Genomic DNA, 21,739 nt, shown 5'->3' with positions numbered 1-21,739 from the left:
TATCTGAATACAAGGAAAAGCAAAGTTAGGGAAAGGAAGCAGCATATGACTTAAAAAAGCCTGACTGTTCGAAACCTCTTTGGTAGATTCTGTGTATTTCTATTGACACTTGACTTACACCTTCCCTCCGTTGAATAGTTGAGGTGGTTCAGTCCCAATGTTTGTTTCTGTATCATCTCCAGCATCTGTTGCTTCCTTTGTGTGGGAGGGAGATGCCGGCTGCCAGGCTGTCTCTAAGTGGGGCTGTGACATCACGCCTGATGGATGGGCACAGCCGTGGGGTCTCCAAGTGTGCTTTGGCAGCAGGCACACCAGGCACAGCTGGTCTGACAATGTACTTATCTTCTCCTGCAACTCCATGAAAATTATTTGGTGTACAGTGGAATGATGCCAGTGGGTACTCACTTGATGGAGAAGGCACGAGTGACTCAAGAAGAGCCCAAGAATGGTTTTCAGTGCAGACTTGAAGATTTCAGTGAATTCAAAGTACCATCGTCTTACTGAGTTTTTGCCTCTAAATCATTTCGTGCAGCGCTGATGGAGACATGCTAACTTTCTTCATTCGAAGTTTAAGAAATGGTCATTTTGGTAGAGCAGGTGGTTGAAACAGCAGGGAAGACTGTGGACAACCAATCAGAGCGAATTTACTTTGATTCAAATCTCAGAAGGTTTGCTGTGTCTGAGACGCATTTCGTAGCAGCTTGTGTACATTTTTAGTTTTTTTTTTTTTTTTTTTTTTTTTTTTTTGCGGTACGCGGGCCTCTCACTGCTGTGGCCTCTCCCGTTGCGGAGCACAGGTTCCAGATGCGCAGGCTCAGCAGCCATGGCTCACGGGCCCAACTGCTCTGCGGCATGTGGGATCTTCCCGGACCGGGGCACGAACCCGCGTCCCCTGCATCGGCAGGCAGACTCTCAACCACTGTGCCACCAGGGAAGCCCTCGTGTACATTTTTAGATGGAATGTTTAGGGGAGATTCCATGGTACCACTGGGTTTTTTCCTTTATATATCTCTTTAATGTGTATATATTAACTTAATTATATTTATATTATATATTATGAATTACTACATACTATAATTTATTTACGTAATTAAAGTTTAATCACTTGTGCGGAAGCCTTTTCCCTGAATTGACACTGGTTTTTATAATATTTGAAAAAGTTCAACATGCTATTTAAAAACACATGGGTCTCTAGAATTTGTTACTTATTATATCTCTAAGGTTTTATGACTCTCCCCCCCCCCCCCCCACCAAATAGTTAAGGATGTCCTTGTCTTCAGTTAAAATTAGCCACTGAGGGGCTCTTAGCTCTGAACAGCGAGCTTCAAATTAACCCTTTATTTACTCTGGACTCTTAACTCCAGAGGCATTTCTTTCTTCCTTTTAAAAGCCCTAGAGAACCTTAAATTTTAAACTCAGTCTTAACCCCTCCTGCATCTGTGCTTAGTTAGATAAGCCGATCAATCTAATGAATTCTGCAGACAGAGGCTACAGCGCTCTGTGTGCCTGTTTTAGCCCAAGGCTCAGTATTCCACAGACAGACAGCTAGCGAGTATACACACGTGTAAACATCCATGCACAGACGCGAGGTCGCCAGCTTATCCTGAGCCTGGCAGGAAAAGAGGGTGTTTTCTGATTTCTCCTACAGATGTGTTTAGTTTCATTGCTCACTCAGTCCAGGCTCTGGTGCTGTGGACGTGCTTTTGCGTCCTGTGAGCGTCCTTGCTTCATCCTGTGTTCTGTGATCCCTCTGGTCTGGGTCCCTCCTGTGCTGGCTCTTCCAGCCCCTCAACTCTCTCTGGAAGGTCTGCCCGCCTGCACCTTGGCAGGGCTCCCCTCCCCCGGGGGCAGCCTGATGCCCTTTCCTGGTGTGTCTCTCCATCTCTGCATCCTGCCCCTGGCTGCCATCTGTGCAGAAGTGGCCTTCAGCCAGCTGACTGAATGCACGTGTTCCTTGGAGGAGCCTACACAGGGACATGGTTCTTGCTAAAAGGCCGTCAGGAAATGTGACATCTCGAACTCTCGGCCTTCGCGTTTGGAGTCCCGGCAGATGGTGAATTTGGTGGTTTGTGCTGGTTGCAGGTGGACGGCAGGGGCTGGTCCCACCGGGATGACACCCTTCTTCGTGCGTGGCAGTTTGGGTTGGTGAGTGACCTTTCCGGGTTTCCACTGGAGAAATGTATTTGAAGACGGAACTAACTGGTTTGCATTTCGGTGGAGACGCCATTGAGGTAGTGACTTTGTACGTTGTGTTGGTGGTGACGGCCCTGGTTTCCTCCCCTCCCCTCCCCTTCCCTTCCCTTCTCCAGCCTCATCGCCTTGAGGGCAGAACAGGGTCTCTGTGGCCCGACTCTTGGCCTCTCTGAGAGTTCGTTTTAACACACCCACTCCGAGGTGGCCAGCCTGACCCCAGGGCCGCGCGGACTCTCACTGTGTGTGTTGCTTCGCAGACACTCAGCACATAGGGCGGCGCTTGGTGGTCCGGGGGTCGGTGGGGGGCGTGCTGGGTGCTCTTTAGGGAGCGTCTGGGTGACCGTTGCGTCTGTGATGTCCCAGGCCGGCTTTTCCGGTCCCTCTCCAGCAGTTCCAGCCTGCAGCTTACTCTCTGCAGTGTGTGCGTGTGTGTGTGTGTGTGTGTGTGTGTGCGCGCGCGCGTGTAAAAGGAGGAAAGATGTATTAGGTACCGTGATCTCACGGAGCTAGTTTTAGACCAGCATGACTTATTACAGCTTTGTGAACTGTGCATGTAGTACCCTGCCCTGAAGTTCTATATAAAGTGATAAATAACAAAAAGTTTGCTGATCGCTTATCTTTCCGGTGATGTAGAAACAAAGGAATCTACACCTTTCCTTTGCTTTAAATAACTGCTGGTTGAGGGGATAGGGGACTATCTGAGGTAAAAGAAGTGAGGTTAAGATACGATATTGAAGTTGCATCTTCAAAATTTGTGGAAACTTTTTGTTTGCCTCTTTATATCGGAGAGCCTTAATCCTGTATTATTGTCTTCCACTCTTAAAATTAAAAATTTGTTTTCTGGAAAACAGTTTTTATTCCTGTATGCGATAAAATTCACGTTTTAAACAGTAACTCTGTATATCTTTTAAAGTCACCGTCAAAAGAAAAATTCTTTTCTGATAAAATACAAATAGTACTCACCATCAGCAGTGCCGTTTATTGTGATCACAACATGTCTCAGAATGAAAATACTGGGAATGAAGCTGTAGCAGGGTTTGTCCCCCTCGTAGCTGTGACGCTCCTTAAAAGCTTCAGAATACAGTTGATTAATACCAGTCTCAGCACTGAGTCATCTTCTTTCTAAATGAATCACATAATGAAGATAATTGGTTCTCTCTCTCCTCCCATCTTTTTGGTATCTGGAGTTTTGGCATCTCTCCACATTTTCCCAAGAGGAGCCCCTGTAGTTCATCGGTGCGTCCTCGTATGAGCAGGTGACACGTGGTTGAAGACGCACGTCGCTAACTGTTCTCTAGCGGGAGGCCTGAGCAGACCGTGCAGTCAGCTTACGGTGGGACGACCGTTTCAGGATCTGGCTGTTGCTCTTGTTGGGGGCCGGCGCCCTCGCTTGGCCTCTCAGCCGTCACAGCAGGGAGTCGATAAGCCTGGCAAGTGTCCACGTACCTGCTGCCCGAGGGCGGGTGACGCCGAGTTCGCTGGTCTGGGTTCACCGGGGTCGCTCTTGACAGGCTGCCGCAGGCACGCTTCGTGTTCGGAGTTGTATTATATCAGTTTATAGAGCAAAAAAAGATCATTGTAGTTCGTTTTCCGAACCTCACGTTTGAGTACCTGCCGTGTGCCGGGCGCCATGGGGGTCTTTGCATGTTACCTGACTTTCCTATTCCTCCACCCTGGGGTGTGACTCCCCAGCCAAGAATGGAGTAGAGTTTCCTCCTCTTGCATGCAGGGAAACTGAGGCTCAGAGTTTACTCCTTTTAACTTATTATTTCTTACTTTAAAGATCACCTGTCTCAGCTCCAGCTGTACACAGTGCACACATTCAGTCTGACAGGGCCTGTCAGGGGCCTGGACGTGAGCAGGGTGGAGTCCCTGCCTTCCTGGAGCTTACGTCCTCACAGAGGAGGTAGATTTTTTTTTTTTTTTTTTTTGCGGTACGTGGGCCTCTCACTGTTGTGAAAGCAGGGAGGGTGGGCCGGGTGGGGTGCGAGGTGCCAGGCACCGTCGTCAGCTTTGTGACCCATCCCTGGGACGTGAGCCTGGTTCAGAAGACGGAGCTGGCAGCTTGCGGGAGGAGAAGCCTTCCAGGACTAGGGTCCTCAGTGAGAAAGCCTTTGCACCAGCAAACCTTATTGCAGCAGGCTTATATATGATGCCGTAACAGGGACCTCTCCCTCTGTGCTGGATGGGTGAGCACACCCAAGCACTGCGCCACCAGGGAAGCCCAGGAGGTAGATTTTAAGCGGGGTTTTGTGGGGCTGAGTGCTGAGACAGATGACGACCTGTCTGTCCCCAGATGCATGGTTTTTATGCTACTGGATGTTTTCGTTGCCTTTCTAGGTTCTGCAGCTTGAGCCGTGCAGCTGGTGTGACTGTGGTGCAGAGCTGGGGGGGAGGTGGCTGTTCTGGGGGGAAGGGTGTCTCCAGCTGGGAGGCTCGGGGACACATTGTATAAATTTCTGACGGAGTATAAAGCATCCATCAAGACTTTTCCCAAGAAGGACCAGCTGTACCGTGGGCTGTACCTGAATGGATTGGTCTGGTTCACAGCAGAACTTCCCTTTGGGTTTTATTAAGACTCGAGGTCAGTCCCCCATCTAGTCTAGGGGAGGGGGTGGATCCTACAGGGTCAGACCCCCCCGTCGGCTGCTCAGGTGCATGTCTGGGGCTCAGGGTTAGGGTTCTGTATTCCTCCCATTTTCTCTCTTCACGTGATTTGGTATGTTTCTAAAAAGTAGAAGAAAGTAGGGCTTCCCTGATGGCGCAGTGGTTGAGAGTCCGCCTGCCGATGCAGGGTACGCGGGTTCGTGCCCCGGTCCGGGAAGATCCCACGTGCTGCGGAGCGGCTGGGCCTGTGAGCCATGGCCGCTGAGAGGGAGAGGCCACAGCAGTGAGAGGCCCGTGTACCACAAAAAAAAAAAAAAAAAAAAAAGTAGGGGAAAGTAGAAGGGAGAGGCGTTTTAGATTATTTTCCTAGTTGGAATTGGAAAATAAGGAGACGAGGTTTAATCACTGAGGCTATCCTGTAGCTTTTCTCCACCCGCGGTCGTGAGGCACCATCACTCACAAGCAAGGAGGTTTTTTGTTTTTAAAGGGGTGGGGGGCAGCCAAGTAAACTTTAAAATAAATATATATATATATATATATATATATATATATATATATATATATATATATATATGGGTTTTTTTTGGCTGCGTTGGGTCTTCGTTGCTGCACGCGGGCTTTCTCTAGTTGCGTTGACCAGGGCCTACTCTTCGTTGTAGTGCGCGGGCTTCTCACTGCGGTGGCTTCTCTTGTTGCGGAGCATGGGCTCTAGGTGCACGGGCTTCAGTAGTTGTGGCACGCGGGCTCAGTAGTTGTGGCTCACGGGCTTAGTTGCTTCGCGGCATGTGAGGTCTTCCCGGACCAGGGCTCGAACCCGTGTCCCCTGCACTGGCAGGCAGATTCTTAACCACTGCGCCACCAGGAGGCCCAAGTAAGGAGTTTTGAGAAGCACTGGGGCGGTCCACATCCGCGCAAGTCCCCCTGGATGAGCGCGGATGCCGTGTAATGTTGCCCGTGATGCACTTACCTGAATTTTGTTGCCTAAAAGCTTTTGGAAAGGGGGTGTCTGTCAGGAGTTAGACTATCTCGTTTCTGTTTTCTGTTTGCCCCAAAGACTTGTGGAACTCGGTCCTTGTCTTCTTGAGTCACTTCTGTGGAAGCATCCTCAGAGCTGAGGGAACGGCTCTTCACACGTGGTTTCCATGAAAATCCCCCAGACACTTCTCCAGGCTGTAAAGTTGTGTCAGGCCAGTCCATGGTATTTGAGTGGAAACTGCCATTTCAGAGCAAAGAGGGAATCCCTTTCCAGATACGCAGATTACCCACAGTGAAGAGAATTATTTGAAAGTAACAAAACACACCTTTACACTAAGGCTTATTTCCTTGTTGCCACGATTGGCACACGATTGCAGATTTCTCTTATCCGGGAAGCGCCAGGAGCCAGGTTGGAGGTATTTACTTCCTATTTTGGCTTAACACCATGACACTTGCAAGATAGCTGACCGAAGGAAGATCTGATTACTTTTCTCTAGACTGTCCTTGCTTCTTTCTCCTCTTGCACTCACCTGCTGTGGTATATCATGACACAGATCATATAAGCAGGAATTAGGGTAGCTCGTGAGGGTGGGAGGTGAGGGAGACAGGAAGGGTGAGGGAAAAGTCAAGGTAAAACCATGAAACATGCCCCAAAATCTTTGCTTGGCCACTGTGATGCTCGAGGCCAGAATTAGAAGATCACTGAGCTTTGTAAATACTGGCCATTGGACACCGTCCACCACCAGTCACTACCCATCCCGACCCTGGCAGAGAGTATGGTCTATTACTTGCTTGATTTTGGCAATTTCTATACTTTTGATTCAGGCATGAACTAAATAGCTTGCTTATAGCAATTGAGATCAAACAAAAGTTACTTTAACGATCTCATCGAAAGCATATTTTGCACATTAATTTTGTTCAGTTGATTTCCTATGTGTGACTTAAATTTTTCAAAATTATGATGATATTCCTTTAGTGGTGGGAAAGTGGGACCAGATGGTCTCTGTGTTGTTGGGAGGTGAGGGTCTTTAGCCTTCCACCCTGGTAGAGGAATCAAAACATCTGTAAATCCAAGTTGTTGTGTTCTGAACACCCTGGGTTCTAATTTAATGAGCCATATAAAACAAATTGAGTCTCAGATTCCTTCACCGGCAGATGCCCCGAAAGGCTTAGTGGTTATTACCTGCAAGGGTGTAGGTTGTAGGTGGTGTGGTGTTTTTGTCCACTGATTCCATTACCTGGGTTCATTTCAGTTGACCCCCTTCCACCCCCACCCCCCCATGGGCATTTGTTCCCACTTCTTTGCACACTGGTAATTTTTAATTGGATGCCAGCCATGTGATTTGTACCTTATTGGGTATTTGGACATTTTATATTCTTGTAATATTCTTGAGCTTTCGCCTGGGATGCAGTTAGTTACTTGGAATCCGTCTGAGCCTTTTAAGGTCCGTTGCTTGGGGTCAGATCAGCATTTAGTCTAGAGCTAGTTTTACCGCACTGCTGAGGCAGGAGCCTCCTCAATGCCGTGCCCAAGTTCCTGTGAATGCGGAGATTTTCCAGTCTGGACAGTGGCAGCAGGCACTGTTCCCCGATCCTCTGGGGGTCCTCCCCTGACCTCAGGAGGATGTGTTGGGTGCTCTGCTCAGATCTCCTGCCCCGTCTCTGCATCTCTCCTCCCTGACCTCTGTCCTGCACGCTCCAGCTGCCCTCAGCTCTGTGTCCTCAGCTCGGCATCCTCTGGGCTTCGGTGGGGTTTCCTCTCGCTTTGCTGCAGCCTGGAATCTCCCGGGGCAGCAGCTCGGCATTTGTAGGTCTTTCCTCGTGTTCCCGTCTCTCAGAGCTCACTGTCCTTCAATCCCTGGTGTGCAGGGTCCTAAAACTCGTTCATTCGTTTTATCTATTGTAGTTGTTCAAGTGGGAGTACATCTGGCCCTTGACCCTCCTTCTTAGCCAGGAACAGAAGTTTGGCCTTTGTCCTTTTCACTTGCAGACTATTTTCAGAGCCAGCCTTTGACTGACTTGCCGTGTCAGTTGTGTAAGCAGGGGCTCTGTGCGTGTGAGTGCGCGATGGGGCCAGTCAGAAGCACACAGACGTGTGATGTTGTCCACACTCATAGCTCCTCCAGAGCTGTGCCCCTTCTTGCCACCGCTTACTAGGGCCTGGCTTTCAGGTTTTAACATGTGCGCAGTGCCCTTGGTGGAGTTCGCCCCTGGCTTAGGGAAGGGCGTGGGCACAGAGGCAAGACTCTGTCCAGGGCCCTCGGGCAGGTCAGGAAGGTGAAGCTGGCGCGATGGTTGATCCCGGGCGCCAGGTACCTCTCCTCTGCTCCGGAAACAACTTGAGCTTGGAAATTTCTGATCTCAGAAAGTCATGGGCCTGGATTGGTACCATTGGAACCAACAGGAAGATGTGACCGTGGAGGTCCGAGCTCTGGGTGTCGCTGACCCAGCGGGAGGCAGGTTAACCAGCAAGGTTCCCGTTCTTCAAACTCCCCTCGCCCTCCCCGTACAGCTGAGCGCTGGAGTGAGTGGCCGGAGCGGGGAGCTTGGCGGTGACTCGGGACCAGCAAGGGGGGCGTGAGGGCCCCCTGTCCAGGGAGGGCGGGGGAGCTGGACATGCGAACGGCCAGAAGGAAACTCATTTGGATGCTTATGGAGTTAACGCCTCTACTCGAAACTCTTAACTTTCCCCCACGTAGGAAAATAGCATTGTTGAAAATTGGGCAAGTTAAAGAAGAAAACCTCTGTAATCCAGAGGTAATCTTTGGGCACAGTTCTTCTTTTTTCTTTCTGTGTACACATCGAAACGTGTGGAGTTATCTAAATATACTTGTACACTGGTGTTGCCAATGGCAAAATGCTGATGTTAAGAATATATTATTTTGTCATCTTCTGAGCATTTTGGATTACTGATCTCTTTCTGGTCTCATAATATAATTACAAGTTTGGTTATGTAGGGGAGGAAAAAAACCCTTGCCTTCTACCCTTCTAGGTTCTTGATCATGTAATAAAAGATTAACAAGACGAAAACAAACAGGTTTGCTAACTTGTCTATCTCGTATATACATGGGAGCCTTCACAAGGAAAATGAAGACTCAAAGAAGACTCTGTCTGTGTACCAGGTTGAACAGAGAGATGCCATTGTGGACCAGTAACTAAACCATATGGGACAGCTAACAGAAGATAAGAGGCTTGCTTGTACAGAATTCTTTGGGCCTCAATCCCCTGGCTCTGGTGATAAGAATGTTTTTTCCAGTTGGTATAGGAAGGATGCCTTTCATATGGGAGTTTTATCGCTTGCTTTCAGGGAGAAAAGGGGAGGTCAGAGCACCTTTTTTGTCCCTGCTGCTTTTCAAGTCCCTTTAGCTTAAAATAATCCCATGTCCAAGAGCATATTTTGGGGTGACAATCAAGTGTTTTGGTGGCGGATTTGATTTTGGTCACTCTGGGCCTTACCCAGGAGATCTGCTTTCCATCTCTGTGGGGACCTAGGTTTCAGCTCTTCCTTTAGGGGCCATACTAAAGGGTCCCCAATGGAGGAGGAAAATGGATGGGTTCTAAAATCAAGTATTGATGTGACTTATTTCAAGTTAGACTATCGAAGCAACTTGTATCCTGGGGAATTGTGTCCTGTAAATTGGGGCTTGACACTTTGGAAAGTTCTCATAGTTTCGTTTAGATCCTGGAGAAAATAGCGATGGGTCTTACCTGACTTTGTGACTTGAGTTAGCTCACCGTGTTCATTCGCCATGCTGTGCTTGTTGGTAAGGGGTCATCCCAGAGGTGTGTCTTGGCCTCCTTGCAAGCACCAGCCTCCCCAGGTTTCTCGTGAGTGAGTGATGTTGAGGAAAATGGGTTGTACCTGCCGTCCTGCACCGTCTCGTCACAGTCTGAAGTTACCACCCTGCCATGCCCCTCCCGGTGGACGGTGCAGCTCTGTAGTTCTCTTCTTTACCACGCTGCTCTTAGAGCCCAGTCGAGTGACACAGCCTCGCTGAAGTATAGCAGATTTCATAGAACCCTTCGCTGAGTCAAGTAAAGTCCTACGTGGTGGTGTCCGTCGACAGAAAGAGCAGGTTAAGTGCTTCAGGGCCGTTAGGGTTGGACTTTGGGGTCTCAGAAGTCCATTGGCTCAGTAGCGAAACTAGGGAGCATGTCTTTTTGTCTGAAATGTGTTCAAGGCAGTATTCCTTGTAGAGTAAGATGTCACGAGTGCAGCTATGTTAATTTTGTCATTTTTCTGTTGGGGTTTTTGTTCTGGAGCTGATGGGTCTTCTGAGATGGACGCGGATTAATTTTAAAGAACGTTCCATTCCTTCCTTCGACCAGATCCTGGACCTTCATTTTGCTCTAGAAGCTTCCCTGCAGAGTCGTGTTCGCCTCTGTCTGGTTGAATTATCAGTGAAGTTAAGTTGCAGAACTTTTCATATGTCTGAGTCATAAAAATTAATTTTGGTTAATTCAGCTTGGTGTGATAATAACACTCTCAGATGTCGCTGGGGTTTGCCAAGTGAAAGGTGATCTGCCCTCATTTCTCTGCCAGTTCACAGTCCCGTAAAGAAGGGGTTGGTAGTCGTTAACTAAAACAAACTTGTAAACTTTTTTCTAAAATGGATATTCAATGGCTATTTTCGTTCTAAGTATATACCTTTTGGCGGTGAAATCTGCCAGAGATACCCGTGTATTTCATTTTATTAGTATCCTCTCCATCTAGTAAAGATAGAGTGACTAATGAATGGCCCTTCCTGTTTTTGTTCAGCTCTTAATGAGTAGGCCTAATTCTGTAAGGAGGGGCTGCTGGGGAGAGCACCCCCCAGACCTCCTGGGTCCTCCCAATCGGGCTCATTGGAGGTCTGCCTGCTGGCAGTGGAAGGAGACAGAATTTTGGTATCAAGAGAGTTTAAACAACATTTTAAGGAGTCATTAAGAAACCCTACTAGTCCTATGCACTGCTCTGTGCTCAGACTGTGGAGTGGACAGGGCTTTTCCTATGACTCCCAAACCCACAGCGGCTTTTGAAGATGACCACGATTCAGATGTACACTCCCCGTCCGCCCCCCCCCCCCGCCCTCCCCCCCCCCCATCCTCTAGCAGCCAAGGAAGGCAAAGGAAAACTCCTCCCTAGTCTTAGCCTGAGACAAAGACCTTTTCTGTCGGAGTTTGCTCCCACTGGGGAGAGTCCAGAATGCTAATTGGCCTCAGCTGCCTTAGATCACCAGGGGACTGGCAGCTGCCTCATCCCTGGAGGAGACCCAGAGGGGGGCCTGCTCTCCTCCCCAAATGTCCGCTCTCCTCTCTCAAGTGACCCTTAATCTTTTTTTTTTCCATCTGTACGTGACTGTGGCCTCCTAAAGGGGAGGATGAAGGGCAGAGGCGTTTGGACTCGGCCGGGATACTTGGATATATCACTTCCCCATGGAGCTTTGCTACATCCACTTTCTTTGCAAATGTGGGATTTGTCATCGTTTTGAAAATGCAGTTAGTCTGTTCTAAGTCTGTTTTCCGCTGTATCTTTTCTGGCAAAATGAGGTGTTTGTTTTTGGTGGTGGTGTGCATGCATTTAAATACTGGAATGAGGACACCAAACTTGTTTTCACCTAATGACTGAAGGGAGATTCGAACTCAGAAGTTGGTTCGTTATTACCCTAAAGACGCCGTATAAGACACTATATTATAAGCATTAGTCGTGATTAGGATTCCAGCTGCAGTTGGCTCCAAACTGATGGTGGATTCTGCGTTTCTGATGCTTTTCCTCCAAGGTGGGCACTCATAATTAGACAGTGAATGACAGTTAGTGGTGCTGAGTGCCTTTTTATTTTAGAAACTGTGCAGTAGCCATCTATTTGAAAATCAGAGAAGCCAGAGAAGGAACGTTTCAAAGTGTATATAATCCTTATTCTGAAATGATGATTTGAGAGGACAGTATGTTCTCCTCTCGGTATTTGTAGTTCGGTTTCGTCTGCTTTCAGGGTTTGACTACTTAAGACCCCGGAAGTATTCTGGCAAGAGACAGCGATCTGATTACTGTATTTTCGCAAAATATTTGGATGTTTCAGTCATACTAGAAAAGCTGTTACCAAACTGTGTTTAAGCTGTTCTTATGTCATATTTCATTGTTTGTAACTTGCAGCCCAGTTTCAAAGATGTTACAGCCTGCGTCTTATGGTTGATGGTGAATCATAGTTTCGTTATGAAAAGTGATTGGGTGTCTGTCTAGCAGCATCTTAGGTTCAGGGAGATGCGTTGTGCCGTGATGGTCCTCCAGCAGTATTACCCGTGTGCATATTAAGTGCTTTTCACACCGGTGAGCAGTACCGCATTTAAGCCTATGGGGATCTTTAAGCTTGTAAGATGTGTGAGGATTTTAACTCAGTGGGCTCCAAAAACATCAGGTGCCGGTGGAGGGTCTTGGTTGTTCTTAACACAGAGCGGTGAACGAGTTAGATCCTGGAAGACACTGGTTTTTGTCACTAAAAGAAGAAATATGTCAAAACCAGCCACAGTATGTCAAGACCCTTAATTATTGCTCAGGAAGCTTCTTGTGGGAGAACTGCAGGTAGCGTTTGCTTTCTGTCCAGAAGGGAAACCTACTGGCAGAGCATCACAGGGACTAAAGACCCTGGGGTGACTTAGGCAGCGTGGGGGGCGGGTGGAGGCCCCTAGGAAGGGTTAGGGATGGAGCGATGAAGTCCCGCCTTCCGTCCGGGAAGGCACACATTGCTGCATGAAGTGAGTGGCTGCGCTCTTAGCACAGAAAATTAAAATCAGTAGTGTGTTGATTTTTCCCTATTCTAGTTCAGCATTGTTCCTTTCGTTTTTGTTTAGTCTTTGTACCCCAGATCCTTACAGGTTTACTGGTTTTGGATAAGAGGAAAAAAATCAAACCTTTAGTTGACTTTCTAATCCTGGAGTAACACCACCTCCTTTCCAGCAGGAGCGAGGCTATGGCCAGACTCGCGCTCATTTTTGTTAGGAACGTGTCAGTCTCAACAGGCCTCGTTGGGGTGTCCTGGCTGCCCAGGAACCCAGAGACTGTGGGCGGCGAGTCGTGAGCTGCGATCCAGAGAGAGCAGGGCCCCTGTGCCGGCAGGTGGTGGTCCTTCCACAGCATGGGCGCGAACGTGAGCGTAAGATAAAGCTGTGGATGGATGGGGCTTCCTAATTCTGCTTGGGGCGTGCTTCCTTGTGCCCAGTATGAACAAAAGCTGTTGCCCCTTTATGTTTTATAGTATAAAGTTTCTGTACTATAAAGGTCCCAGATAGAGGTGTGTGATTGTGTAATAGTAGCCAGGCTAAGCCCTGGTTTTGTTTAGAATTAAGCTAGTTAATTATCCTAGTTGTTCAGCCTCTTACTGTTCATTGCAGCTTTAACCATGGCCATTGAAACTCATATGCATTCGGCGTGATTTACATATATGTGGGTTTTGAATGAGGATTATTACACAGACTAGTGTCTAGACTGTGCTTAGCCATGTGACTCTGCTTCATATTTATGTCACCACCTGCCAAAGTCACATGGCAGCCGTGCCTGTCTCCTGTACGCGGCAGTAGTCTCATACTTACGTCTCTGGACCGAGCTGGAAGCCACTGCCATGAGAATCACCGGTGTTGGATGACTACGTGTTTTCGTGGGTATTGGGTTTATTAAGCAGTAATGACCAACTGAAAGTTGCTTTTAAAAAGACATTTTCTTTTTTCATTTGGTCTCACTGTTAATATCTAATTAATGATGTTGCCCGAAGAGCAGTGTTTGCAAACCAAACTTACTTTAGGTCTGTGAGGCCTTAGGAAAGGTTCTTGGAGATGCTAGGCTGCAACAGTAGGTTTTGTGTGTGTGTGTGTGTGTGTGTGTGTATGTGTGTGTGTGTGTGTGCGCGCGCGCTCACGTGTGCATATACACGTACCTATGCGGCTCAGAATCCCTGAGTCTTCCCTGGAGACGGAAGGATATCAGCTGAAGTGGAAGGAGTGTGTCAGTGTAGAAAAGTCAGGAGGTTTTAGGGAACCACTCATCATTTCCTGTTGAAAATACATGAAATAAAGGGAATTCTAGAGATCTGGTTATGAGGCTTTGCTCAAAGATCTTCTTTATCTTCCCTCAAACACCCCTTTTCTAACCAAGGCAGATTTTCTCTATTCCTGCACATTCTCTCTTTTTTCTCACTTTAATTCTGCTTTCCTCTCGTTCTCGTGCTACCTGTAAACCTTTCTTTGGATGACTCTTTGCAGGTGGTTTGGCGTTACCCTCTCCCGGTGTCCATGTGTGCAGCAGGGCACAGGACGCCCCCGATGACGCGGTTTCCCCTGGGGCGGGGGGGGGGCGGTGTTGGTGTGGGAGAAGGCGGAGACCTCAACATTCACAAGAGCAACTTATTTTTATTTTCTGGACCTTTGTCACCATCTGTCCCCTTCATTCTCCCTCTAATCTTCTCATACAGACTCTTCATTTCTTCCTCTGCTCCTCTTATTTTAGTAAAGCAAGAGGCGGGGGGATGAGCCCAGTCTAGGGACAACCTGCCGCCACTGAGTGGTGTTTATGTTTCTGGGCTCCTGGACTGGCCCGAGTGTCTTGGGGGCGCTGTCCGTCCAGGACCACAGGGCCCCTGAGCTTGGCCCCTGCCCCCGACCCAGGGTGATGGTGCTGTGTGATGCTCTCAGAGGTGAACCTTAAGTGCGTCGGACGATTTATACTCACAAATGTTCTCTAGAAAAGAAGCAGCCCTTCCTAGTCATTTGAAGTAGTATCAGCCAGTTTCCTTTTTCCTCCCATTTTTACAGATGAGCCAGCTGAGGCCCAGAGCAGTGGAGTGAATTGCCTGGGGTCACGTGGCCCGTGGAAGAGCCAGGCCACGCGTGCCCTCTGCCCCTGCTGCTTCCTGTTTCATCTTTACCTTTTGTGCTTGTATTTCTTCTTGCAGAGCTTGTAATCACATTTCAAAGGATGCGTCGCCGAAAGTCCCCGATTACTGGCACAAGAGTAAAGTGTCTCTCCCTTGCTGGAGGGGCTGGGAACGTCTGACTGCCTGCGTGTGGAGAAAGTAAAATCCTGCATGTCATTCAAAAGCTGCACATTTTATTTCTGTTTTTTCTTAAGGATGAAGAGGAGGAAATCAAGCTGGAGATAAATATGCTGAAGAAATATTCTCATCATAGAAATATTGCAACGTATTACGGTGCTTTCATTAAAAAGAGCCCCCCAGGACACGATGACCAACTCTGGGTAGGCAGACGTTTCCTGAGCATTCTGTGGGGTTTCCTCTTTGATTGTATTTAAAAGGGCATTAAGAACCTTCCAGAGGGAGGAGGGGAGAGAAAAGCAAAGAAAAAGGGGTAACATCTGGTATCTTCCCTGGCCTTCTCAGTGGAAGGTGTCCTGAATGTTTATTTTGGTGTTGATTTCACATTGCAGGAAAAAGAGTTAACTTGTGTTTTGGGAATAAAATGGCACATTAAAAAAAAAAAAAGTAACAAAATAGCAAGGAAATTAGCTTGAAAATGAAAGCAATGTGATAAAAACTTTATGGAAATTAATTAGTGTGGAATATCAACTAAATGCATCTTTCTTTACTATGTTGGAATGAGAGACAAATTGCAAGAAAACAAACTTAGTTCAGTAATTTATTAAGAACAGTGGACTCCAGGGAAATTTCTAGAATTTATACATATTCAACCGTATCTCTTATTGAATACATTTCTATTCAAGGTGATGACACCGAGATAGTGTCAGATCTGTGGTTATCACGTTATGTCAAAGGTACTGGGCTTATAGGGCAGGAAGATAGATGAATGCTCTTCTGATTTTTCAAAAAGCCATTAGAGACTGTTTGCAAAGTTAGCATAGTAAAAGGGAAACAGTTACCTTTATTTCCACTGCCCGTCTCCAAACACAGTTAAATTTTTAGAATAGTTCAACTCAATTTATTTTCTAAGTACTTTGGAAATATACTTGTGTTCGTATTGTGGAAACATTTAGGTATTGTAAATAGTGTCTTTTAAAAAATGATGTGCTGCTTAAAAATAGTATTTCTCTTTTTAAAGAGAAATTTTTAAACTGTACTAAACGCAGTTAATATAAAATAGTTTGAGAATCACGATGTGTGGAAAATAGAACAGTTTAGACACTGGCAAGTTGGAAAGCCTGTTAAGGGGTATTTAGATCAGATTTCTGATGAGTGGGCGTTGATTAGGAGCAAGCGGTCCACTTGCATCTGTGCTCAGGAGAGAAGGGGGGCTTCAGGGCCTCTGCACGGGCTGCGCCGTGGAACATGCAGACGCCGATCTCTTGGACCGGATGTCCGTGCCGAATAGATGGGGTGTGATGAGATATGCTCTCAGGAGTTCGGTGCCTCCACAGTGGTCGTGTGCCCAGACCTTTAGGAAAGGAGGGGGGTTAGACTGCCCCCCGGCCTACCCGGGTGTGTGCTGACATCTGTGATGCTCTGGCCACTGGGGGGACGTGTTGGCCGCAGCGTGTCTTGTCTCTCTCCAGCTTGTTATGGAGTTCTGCGGGGCCGGGTCCATCACAGACCTCGTGAAGAACACCAAGGGCAACACGCTCAAGGAAGACTGGATAGCCTACATCTCCAGGGAGATCCTGAGGGTAAGTGGGGCACAGCTGAGGCAGCCAGGCGTGGGCTTGTGTTTCCATTTCCACTTGCCCGGCCCCGAGGGTTTCTGCGCATTAGCTGCGACCTGAACAGGTTATTCTTTTTGTGACAGCCAAGGGTTCTGTATCACCAGCTGGCTTTGATAGTTTAAGCCACATCATGGTTTTGAGCCTGGCAAGTATCCAAAGAAACTAGACTTACAATAGCTTTTTTTTTTTTTTTTTTTTTTTTGGTATTTCCCTGAATTCATCCTGCAGTTATGAAGAAGAAAATCAGAGTGGAGAGGAGGAGAAATAATCCGTAACTCTTGTGTTTATGGGAATCGTGTGTCTAAGCTTATAAAGCAATATTAATGGTGCTGAATGCTGGCTTTCAAAATCATCTTGTGGACTTCGGCATTAACTGTTAGAATCTGTGACAGTGTTTATGAGGAGAAGCTCTAATGTTTAATGTTATTTACAGCCAACTGGAAAGCTGGTTTATGTCAGAGCAAGTTCTTGGCTACCGTTTTAGCAGCTTCTAGACGATCCCTTTCAGTAGTAGAGCTGTCCTGACAGCACAGGCAGAGTGTGCGAAAATTTCGTATTGGAAAACTGCATGTGAGTTGCCAGTGGGCCTCTTTCCTCTGGTCAGCCGGTGCAGTTTTTCTCTCTACTTTACCCCTCAATTACACACTTAAGTTACTTGGTTGGATTTCATTTACCGACCACATTTTAAAAATAAAGACTATGGAGTTGAACTGGAATCTAATTCTTACGTTTCTGTCACTAATAAAAAAAAATGGTACTTTATTTTTTATTTATAGATAAATTTACTCCACTTTTTACGTTTAAGTTTCACAGAGGACTGCAGGTTTTCAAAAATGCCGTCTAGAATTCAGAGGTAGTCTGAATTTCTTTTTATTTAGAAAGTTTACAGAGCCCTTGACAATAGACAATTCCCCTAGGAAAACCAGTTGTAGAGGGTGAAATGGGAGACCCCGTCCTCTTATCATCACATACAAGTTTCATTATAAAAATATCAAGATTCTTTTATGGTTATTATAGGAGCCTTAACATGGGAAACTAAGCCTCCTGCCCTATACTGCTGTGAGGGAGTTCAGTGAGTGGGCAGGTGTATTTATTATCTTGATAACGAAAACTCAGGGTGGGCAGGAGAGAGCAGTGGCTAAGAGCATGGGCCTCAAGTGAGGTAGACTTGGGTTCAAGTCCTGTGGGCAGGAGAGAGCAGTGGCTAAGAGCGTGGGCCTCAAGTGAGGTAGACTTGGATTCTAGTCCTGCCTCTGTTGCTTACCTTTTGCACATCCCCTGCCAAGTTAGTCAACTTTCCAAGACTTACTTTCTTCATGTGTAAAATCTAGGTCCCAGTCCTATGAAGGAAGTACCATTATTATGAGAAGTAAATGAGTTTTAGTGTCAGGAATCAGTTAATATAACATGTGGGTAGGTAACTAAGTGTATGCAACTGTTTTTCCACCATTGAACTCAAGACAGCATTTTTTGAAAGAAGCCCAGGTTGCTTGAGGCCCCAGATCAACCTGAACATAGTAGCTCAATGAACATCTTTTCAAGATGCAGCAGGTGTTTTCCGCCCCCGTGGGCACCTGAAACGAGAGTTTCCTTCACGTCACTTCATCTAGGATGGGAATTTTTCCTACGACGAACGTCTAAATGGACTAACCTCAAACAGAAGCTTCTGGAAGAGTCAGTGTCATGTACTCATGTGTGTTCGTCACGGGTCACGGGAGTCAGTGTTGGGAAAGAGAGAGCAGAGTGGTGAGAAGGCCGCTCATGGGGAAGGAAAGCAGGGCATCCCAGAGGCATGCCGGAGGCTGATTTCTGTGGTGACAGACGTCCTCATTCCTTGGTGGACGGTAGAGTCAGTTGCTGTGGAGTGAAGATCTCAGCAGGTTGAGAGTTGTGGGCACGTGGGCCTCAGACGGCAGTAGAAAAGCTCTCCTGGGCCCACCGAGAGCCTCGAGACATGAAGCCGCGTGTTCCTTCCGGCCCGTTTCCATGGTCACCATCCACACGGCAGCCTCGCGTTTTCATAGAAACCAGCATAGATCATCCTGAGTGTGGGCAGTTACAGCTTCTCCCAACCAGCACCGAAGACGGCCTTTGGCTGCTGCTTCATTCTGTGAATGCGACGGACTTACAGGACCGTGTTTCCGAGTTGTGGACCTTGATTCATTTGCTCTTGGACAGACGCTGACTGTGTACTGGACTTGCCATCTCTGCTGAAGAGGAAGGACTGTAGCTCACCATGGCGGGGGCGGTGGAACACGCCCTCCCTCCCAGGCCCTTCATTCAGGAAGACTGTGTCCGCTGCGCAGATTCTCGCGGCTCGGGCTCATGCGCTGTACGAGCTGGCAGACACACCAGCAGCGGGCCCTCCCAGAGGCAGTAACCGCAGCCCTAGGACAGGGGGATTGCTCGACAGGACCCAGAATGCAGGCAGGCCACGTTCGTCTGAGAAGATGTGGCTGCTTGACGTCTGCTGCTAAGATAATTCTGGAGAAGTGTGAGGAGGGGGGTTTGTGAACATTAAGAGAATAAAAAATGAACTGAAGTAATAAAAGTAGGAATTACGAAAGAGGGAAGCTGCAGTTTTTCATCTGTTCTTCCGCTGTTCAAAGGTACACCTTTGAACTGGGCTGAAAGGAGGGAGTTTCTTCCTAACGATACCATGAAGATGCCGTATGCTTTTAGTGCTTTCCCCTCTACTTGGTGCTTTGTGGCGTAACACTGCACATCCTGAGTGCTGGAGAAACACACAGAGCCATGACATAAGCTCTCTTCTGTTTCACAGGCAGACTGGTAAATGATTTTAGAAACCCCCATGTTAGAAAAATTAATGTTCTAGGGCAGCTGTTACATTTAATTCATAACCTACAAGGTAATGATGACGATAAAACCCCACAAAGAAGTTAAACAGGACAAATCAAATGAGTCGTTACTTCTCATCTGCCCTTTTTGAATTGAGACGTTTGGGAGTTAATAGGTTGCTTGTAGCTTACGGAGGCAGGCTGTAGATTTGGCTTCTCTAGCTAAAGTCAGGACAAGTAAATGAGTTGTGAGAATGATGCCTTTTGGTCTTTCTGACCATATTTGGATGAAAACCGTATTTTTGTTCTCCCACCACCTCTCATCAGAGGCATTCTCTGGGCTTCGTTCCAGATGCGAGGTCATCAAAAAGTGCTGTGTGCCCAGTAGGATTTATTTCCTTGGGAAAGAAAGATGCTTGAACATAAAGCTCTTTTGATGGCAGAGTTGTTTTGCACGTGGGGTGGAGGTCGGGTCGATCAGTAGTTAGCAGTTTGTCGCTCTTTGGTGGGAAAACCAGGCTGGATTCAAGGGCCAGACCTTAAAGCCCACTCTCGCCCTTTGCTTTTCCCCTGGGATGCGTGTAGTTCAGATCTGCCCCCAGGGTCGGCCATTGCAAGATAGGCGTGCAGCGTGGGAAAGGAACCACCCTGCACACAAATAGCACAAATGACAGCAGAGACACTGCGGATGGTCCTCGAAAGCGTGCCGCTGGGGAGCAGCTGGAAGGTGGTAACCCTGCCCCTCCCCCCCCGGCCCTGACCCATTGGGATTGTGGGTGCCTCTCTCTGTGTGGTGTCATTGGTGATTTCTTGCTGGAAATGCACTGAGGTTGAATCTTATGTTCCCAGAAACTTCTGGCCTGTGTGCACACTTTATTACAAAGGGTATGTTCTGGGCTAGTCACTTATAGCGACAGAGAACTAAATCCAGACCTGACTTTCCTGCTTAGGGACTGGCGCATCTCCACATCCATCACGTGATTCACCGGGACATCAAGGGCCAGAATGTATTGCTGACCGAGAACGCAGAGGTGAAGCTTGGTATGTGATGGGCGTGCCACATGATCTGATACCCTGCCCCAGCGCAGTTAGCTGAAAACGTTACCCCGTTTCTCCTTCTGTCTTATTTAAGGCTTGGGAGCTGGGCTTACTGCTTAGCCTGGCTCCTGACTCCCTTACCCCGTGCTCCTGGCTCATCCGGAAGTCCCTCTGGCGGTCGCTGTTGGGATGCTCAGGGAGGTGGCGGGTCCAGCGTCCCAGGGAGCTCCCAGGCTGGTCGAGCGTCTTGCCGCCTTGGTGGCTTGGCCCTGGAGAGGGTGCCCCTTATCCCTGTTGGTGGGAGGTTGCAGTCTGTGCAGTGTTTCTGTGTCGTTTACTCTGAAGGCCTCTGGTCCTCCCATTCTTCGCCTTGCCGTCGGCTGGTTTGCTAATTGTGTTCTCCTCCCCCTCCTTCCTCTTCCTGCCACAGTGGATTTCGGTGTGAGCGCTCAGCTGGACAGGACCGTGGGGAGGAGGAACACCTTCATAGGCACCCCGTACTGGATGGCTCCCGAGGTCATCGCCTGTGACGAGAACCCCGACGCCACCTATGATTACAGGGTGAGGCGCCGGCCCTGCCTTCCTGCGGGTGGGGCTCCGCCTCCAGTCCCCCTTCCTGCTGCTTCACTGAGGACCACATGGACCCCTGCTGCAGGGGCACATCTGCTGGGACAGTATTTTGAGGCTGTTTTTTTTTCAGTCCATTCTGCATCACCCCTGTTCTGTTACTAAGTACGATGCTGCTTTCAAGGTGGGGTGCGGCTGTGTGTCACTCGGTTGTCGGTAGAAATTTTTTTTGTCCTGAGTAAATTCAGTGCTTCTGCCCTGTTTGCCGTTCTTTTTAACTTGAAGAATATATTATAATCAGATATTTATTATTTTAAAAATACTGGCAATATATAGCAATAGCTTCGTCTGTGTGAAATTTTAGAGTGTTGTTAAAGAGCTTTGCAGCTTTGCTTTGGTCACAAATATATGTAAACTATTAGAGTGACCTCTAGGGACTTGTATCAATAATGCACCTTTTGATCCTGATGTAAAACCCATATTTGATCATCAGACTCGGGTTGAATACGTTTGTAAAAACTACTTAAAAATTCTGTTGCCTTAAGTAAATGAGTCAGAGTGGTTGATGTACGTGTTAATGATACTCACAATTGAGTTCCTATCTTACGGCACGCCAGTGTATTTAGTATTTATTACAAATAGCCAACTACTGGAACTCAATGTGAGCCTGTGGTGGAGAGGAATATTTATTTTATGTTTTTATATGCTGAAATATTTTCAAATAGATTATAGACTTTAGGAGTTTTCACTCTTTGTTATGTCATCATGTATCTCTAACATTTGAAAACATTTCTAACGCATCCAAAATATTATCATACCTAAGTAAATTAAAAATGATTCCTTAATGCAGAGTCCATAATTAGACCCAGCTCGTCTACACCTGGTTTGTCCAAACCAGTATTCAGTATGGGACAAGACGTTGTAT

The 21,739-nt window shown here is 47.5% G+C and overlaps 1 protein-coding gene across 50 annotated transcripts in view; it reads left to right on the top strand.

Moving 5' to 3' along the window:
- MAP4K4 (mitogen-activated protein kinase kinase kinase kinase 4) overlaps positions 1-21,739 on the top strand; it is a 175,788-nt gene that overhangs the window by 97,969 nt on the left and 56,080 nt on the right. For all 50 annotated transcript variants that reach the window (XM_089922579.1, XM_089922591.1, XM_089922581.1 and 47 more), the window contains 4 exons: positions 14,870-14,995; positions 16,265-16,375; positions 20,160-20,250; positions 20,678-20,808. In XM_089922579.1, the coding sequence (XP_089778705.1) occupies positions 14,870-14,995; positions 16,265-16,375; positions 20,160-20,250; positions 20,678-20,808 (459 nt within the window). The remainder of the gene's footprint in view (positions 1-14,869; positions 14,996-16,264; positions 16,376-20,159; positions 20,251-20,677; positions 20,809-21,739) is intronic.

Source organism: Delphinapterus leucas, chromosome 13 (genome assembly GCF_059928025.1).
Source record: "Delphinapterus leucas isolate spDelLeu-1000000601 "Yukka" chromosome 13, BTC_Dleu_Yukka2, whole genome shotgun sequence".
Taxonomy (NCBI): domain Eukaryota; kingdom Metazoa; phylum Chordata; class Mammalia; order Artiodactyla; family Monodontidae; genus Delphinapterus; species Delphinapterus leucas.
This window is presented reverse-complemented; position numbering and strand designations above follow the sequence as displayed.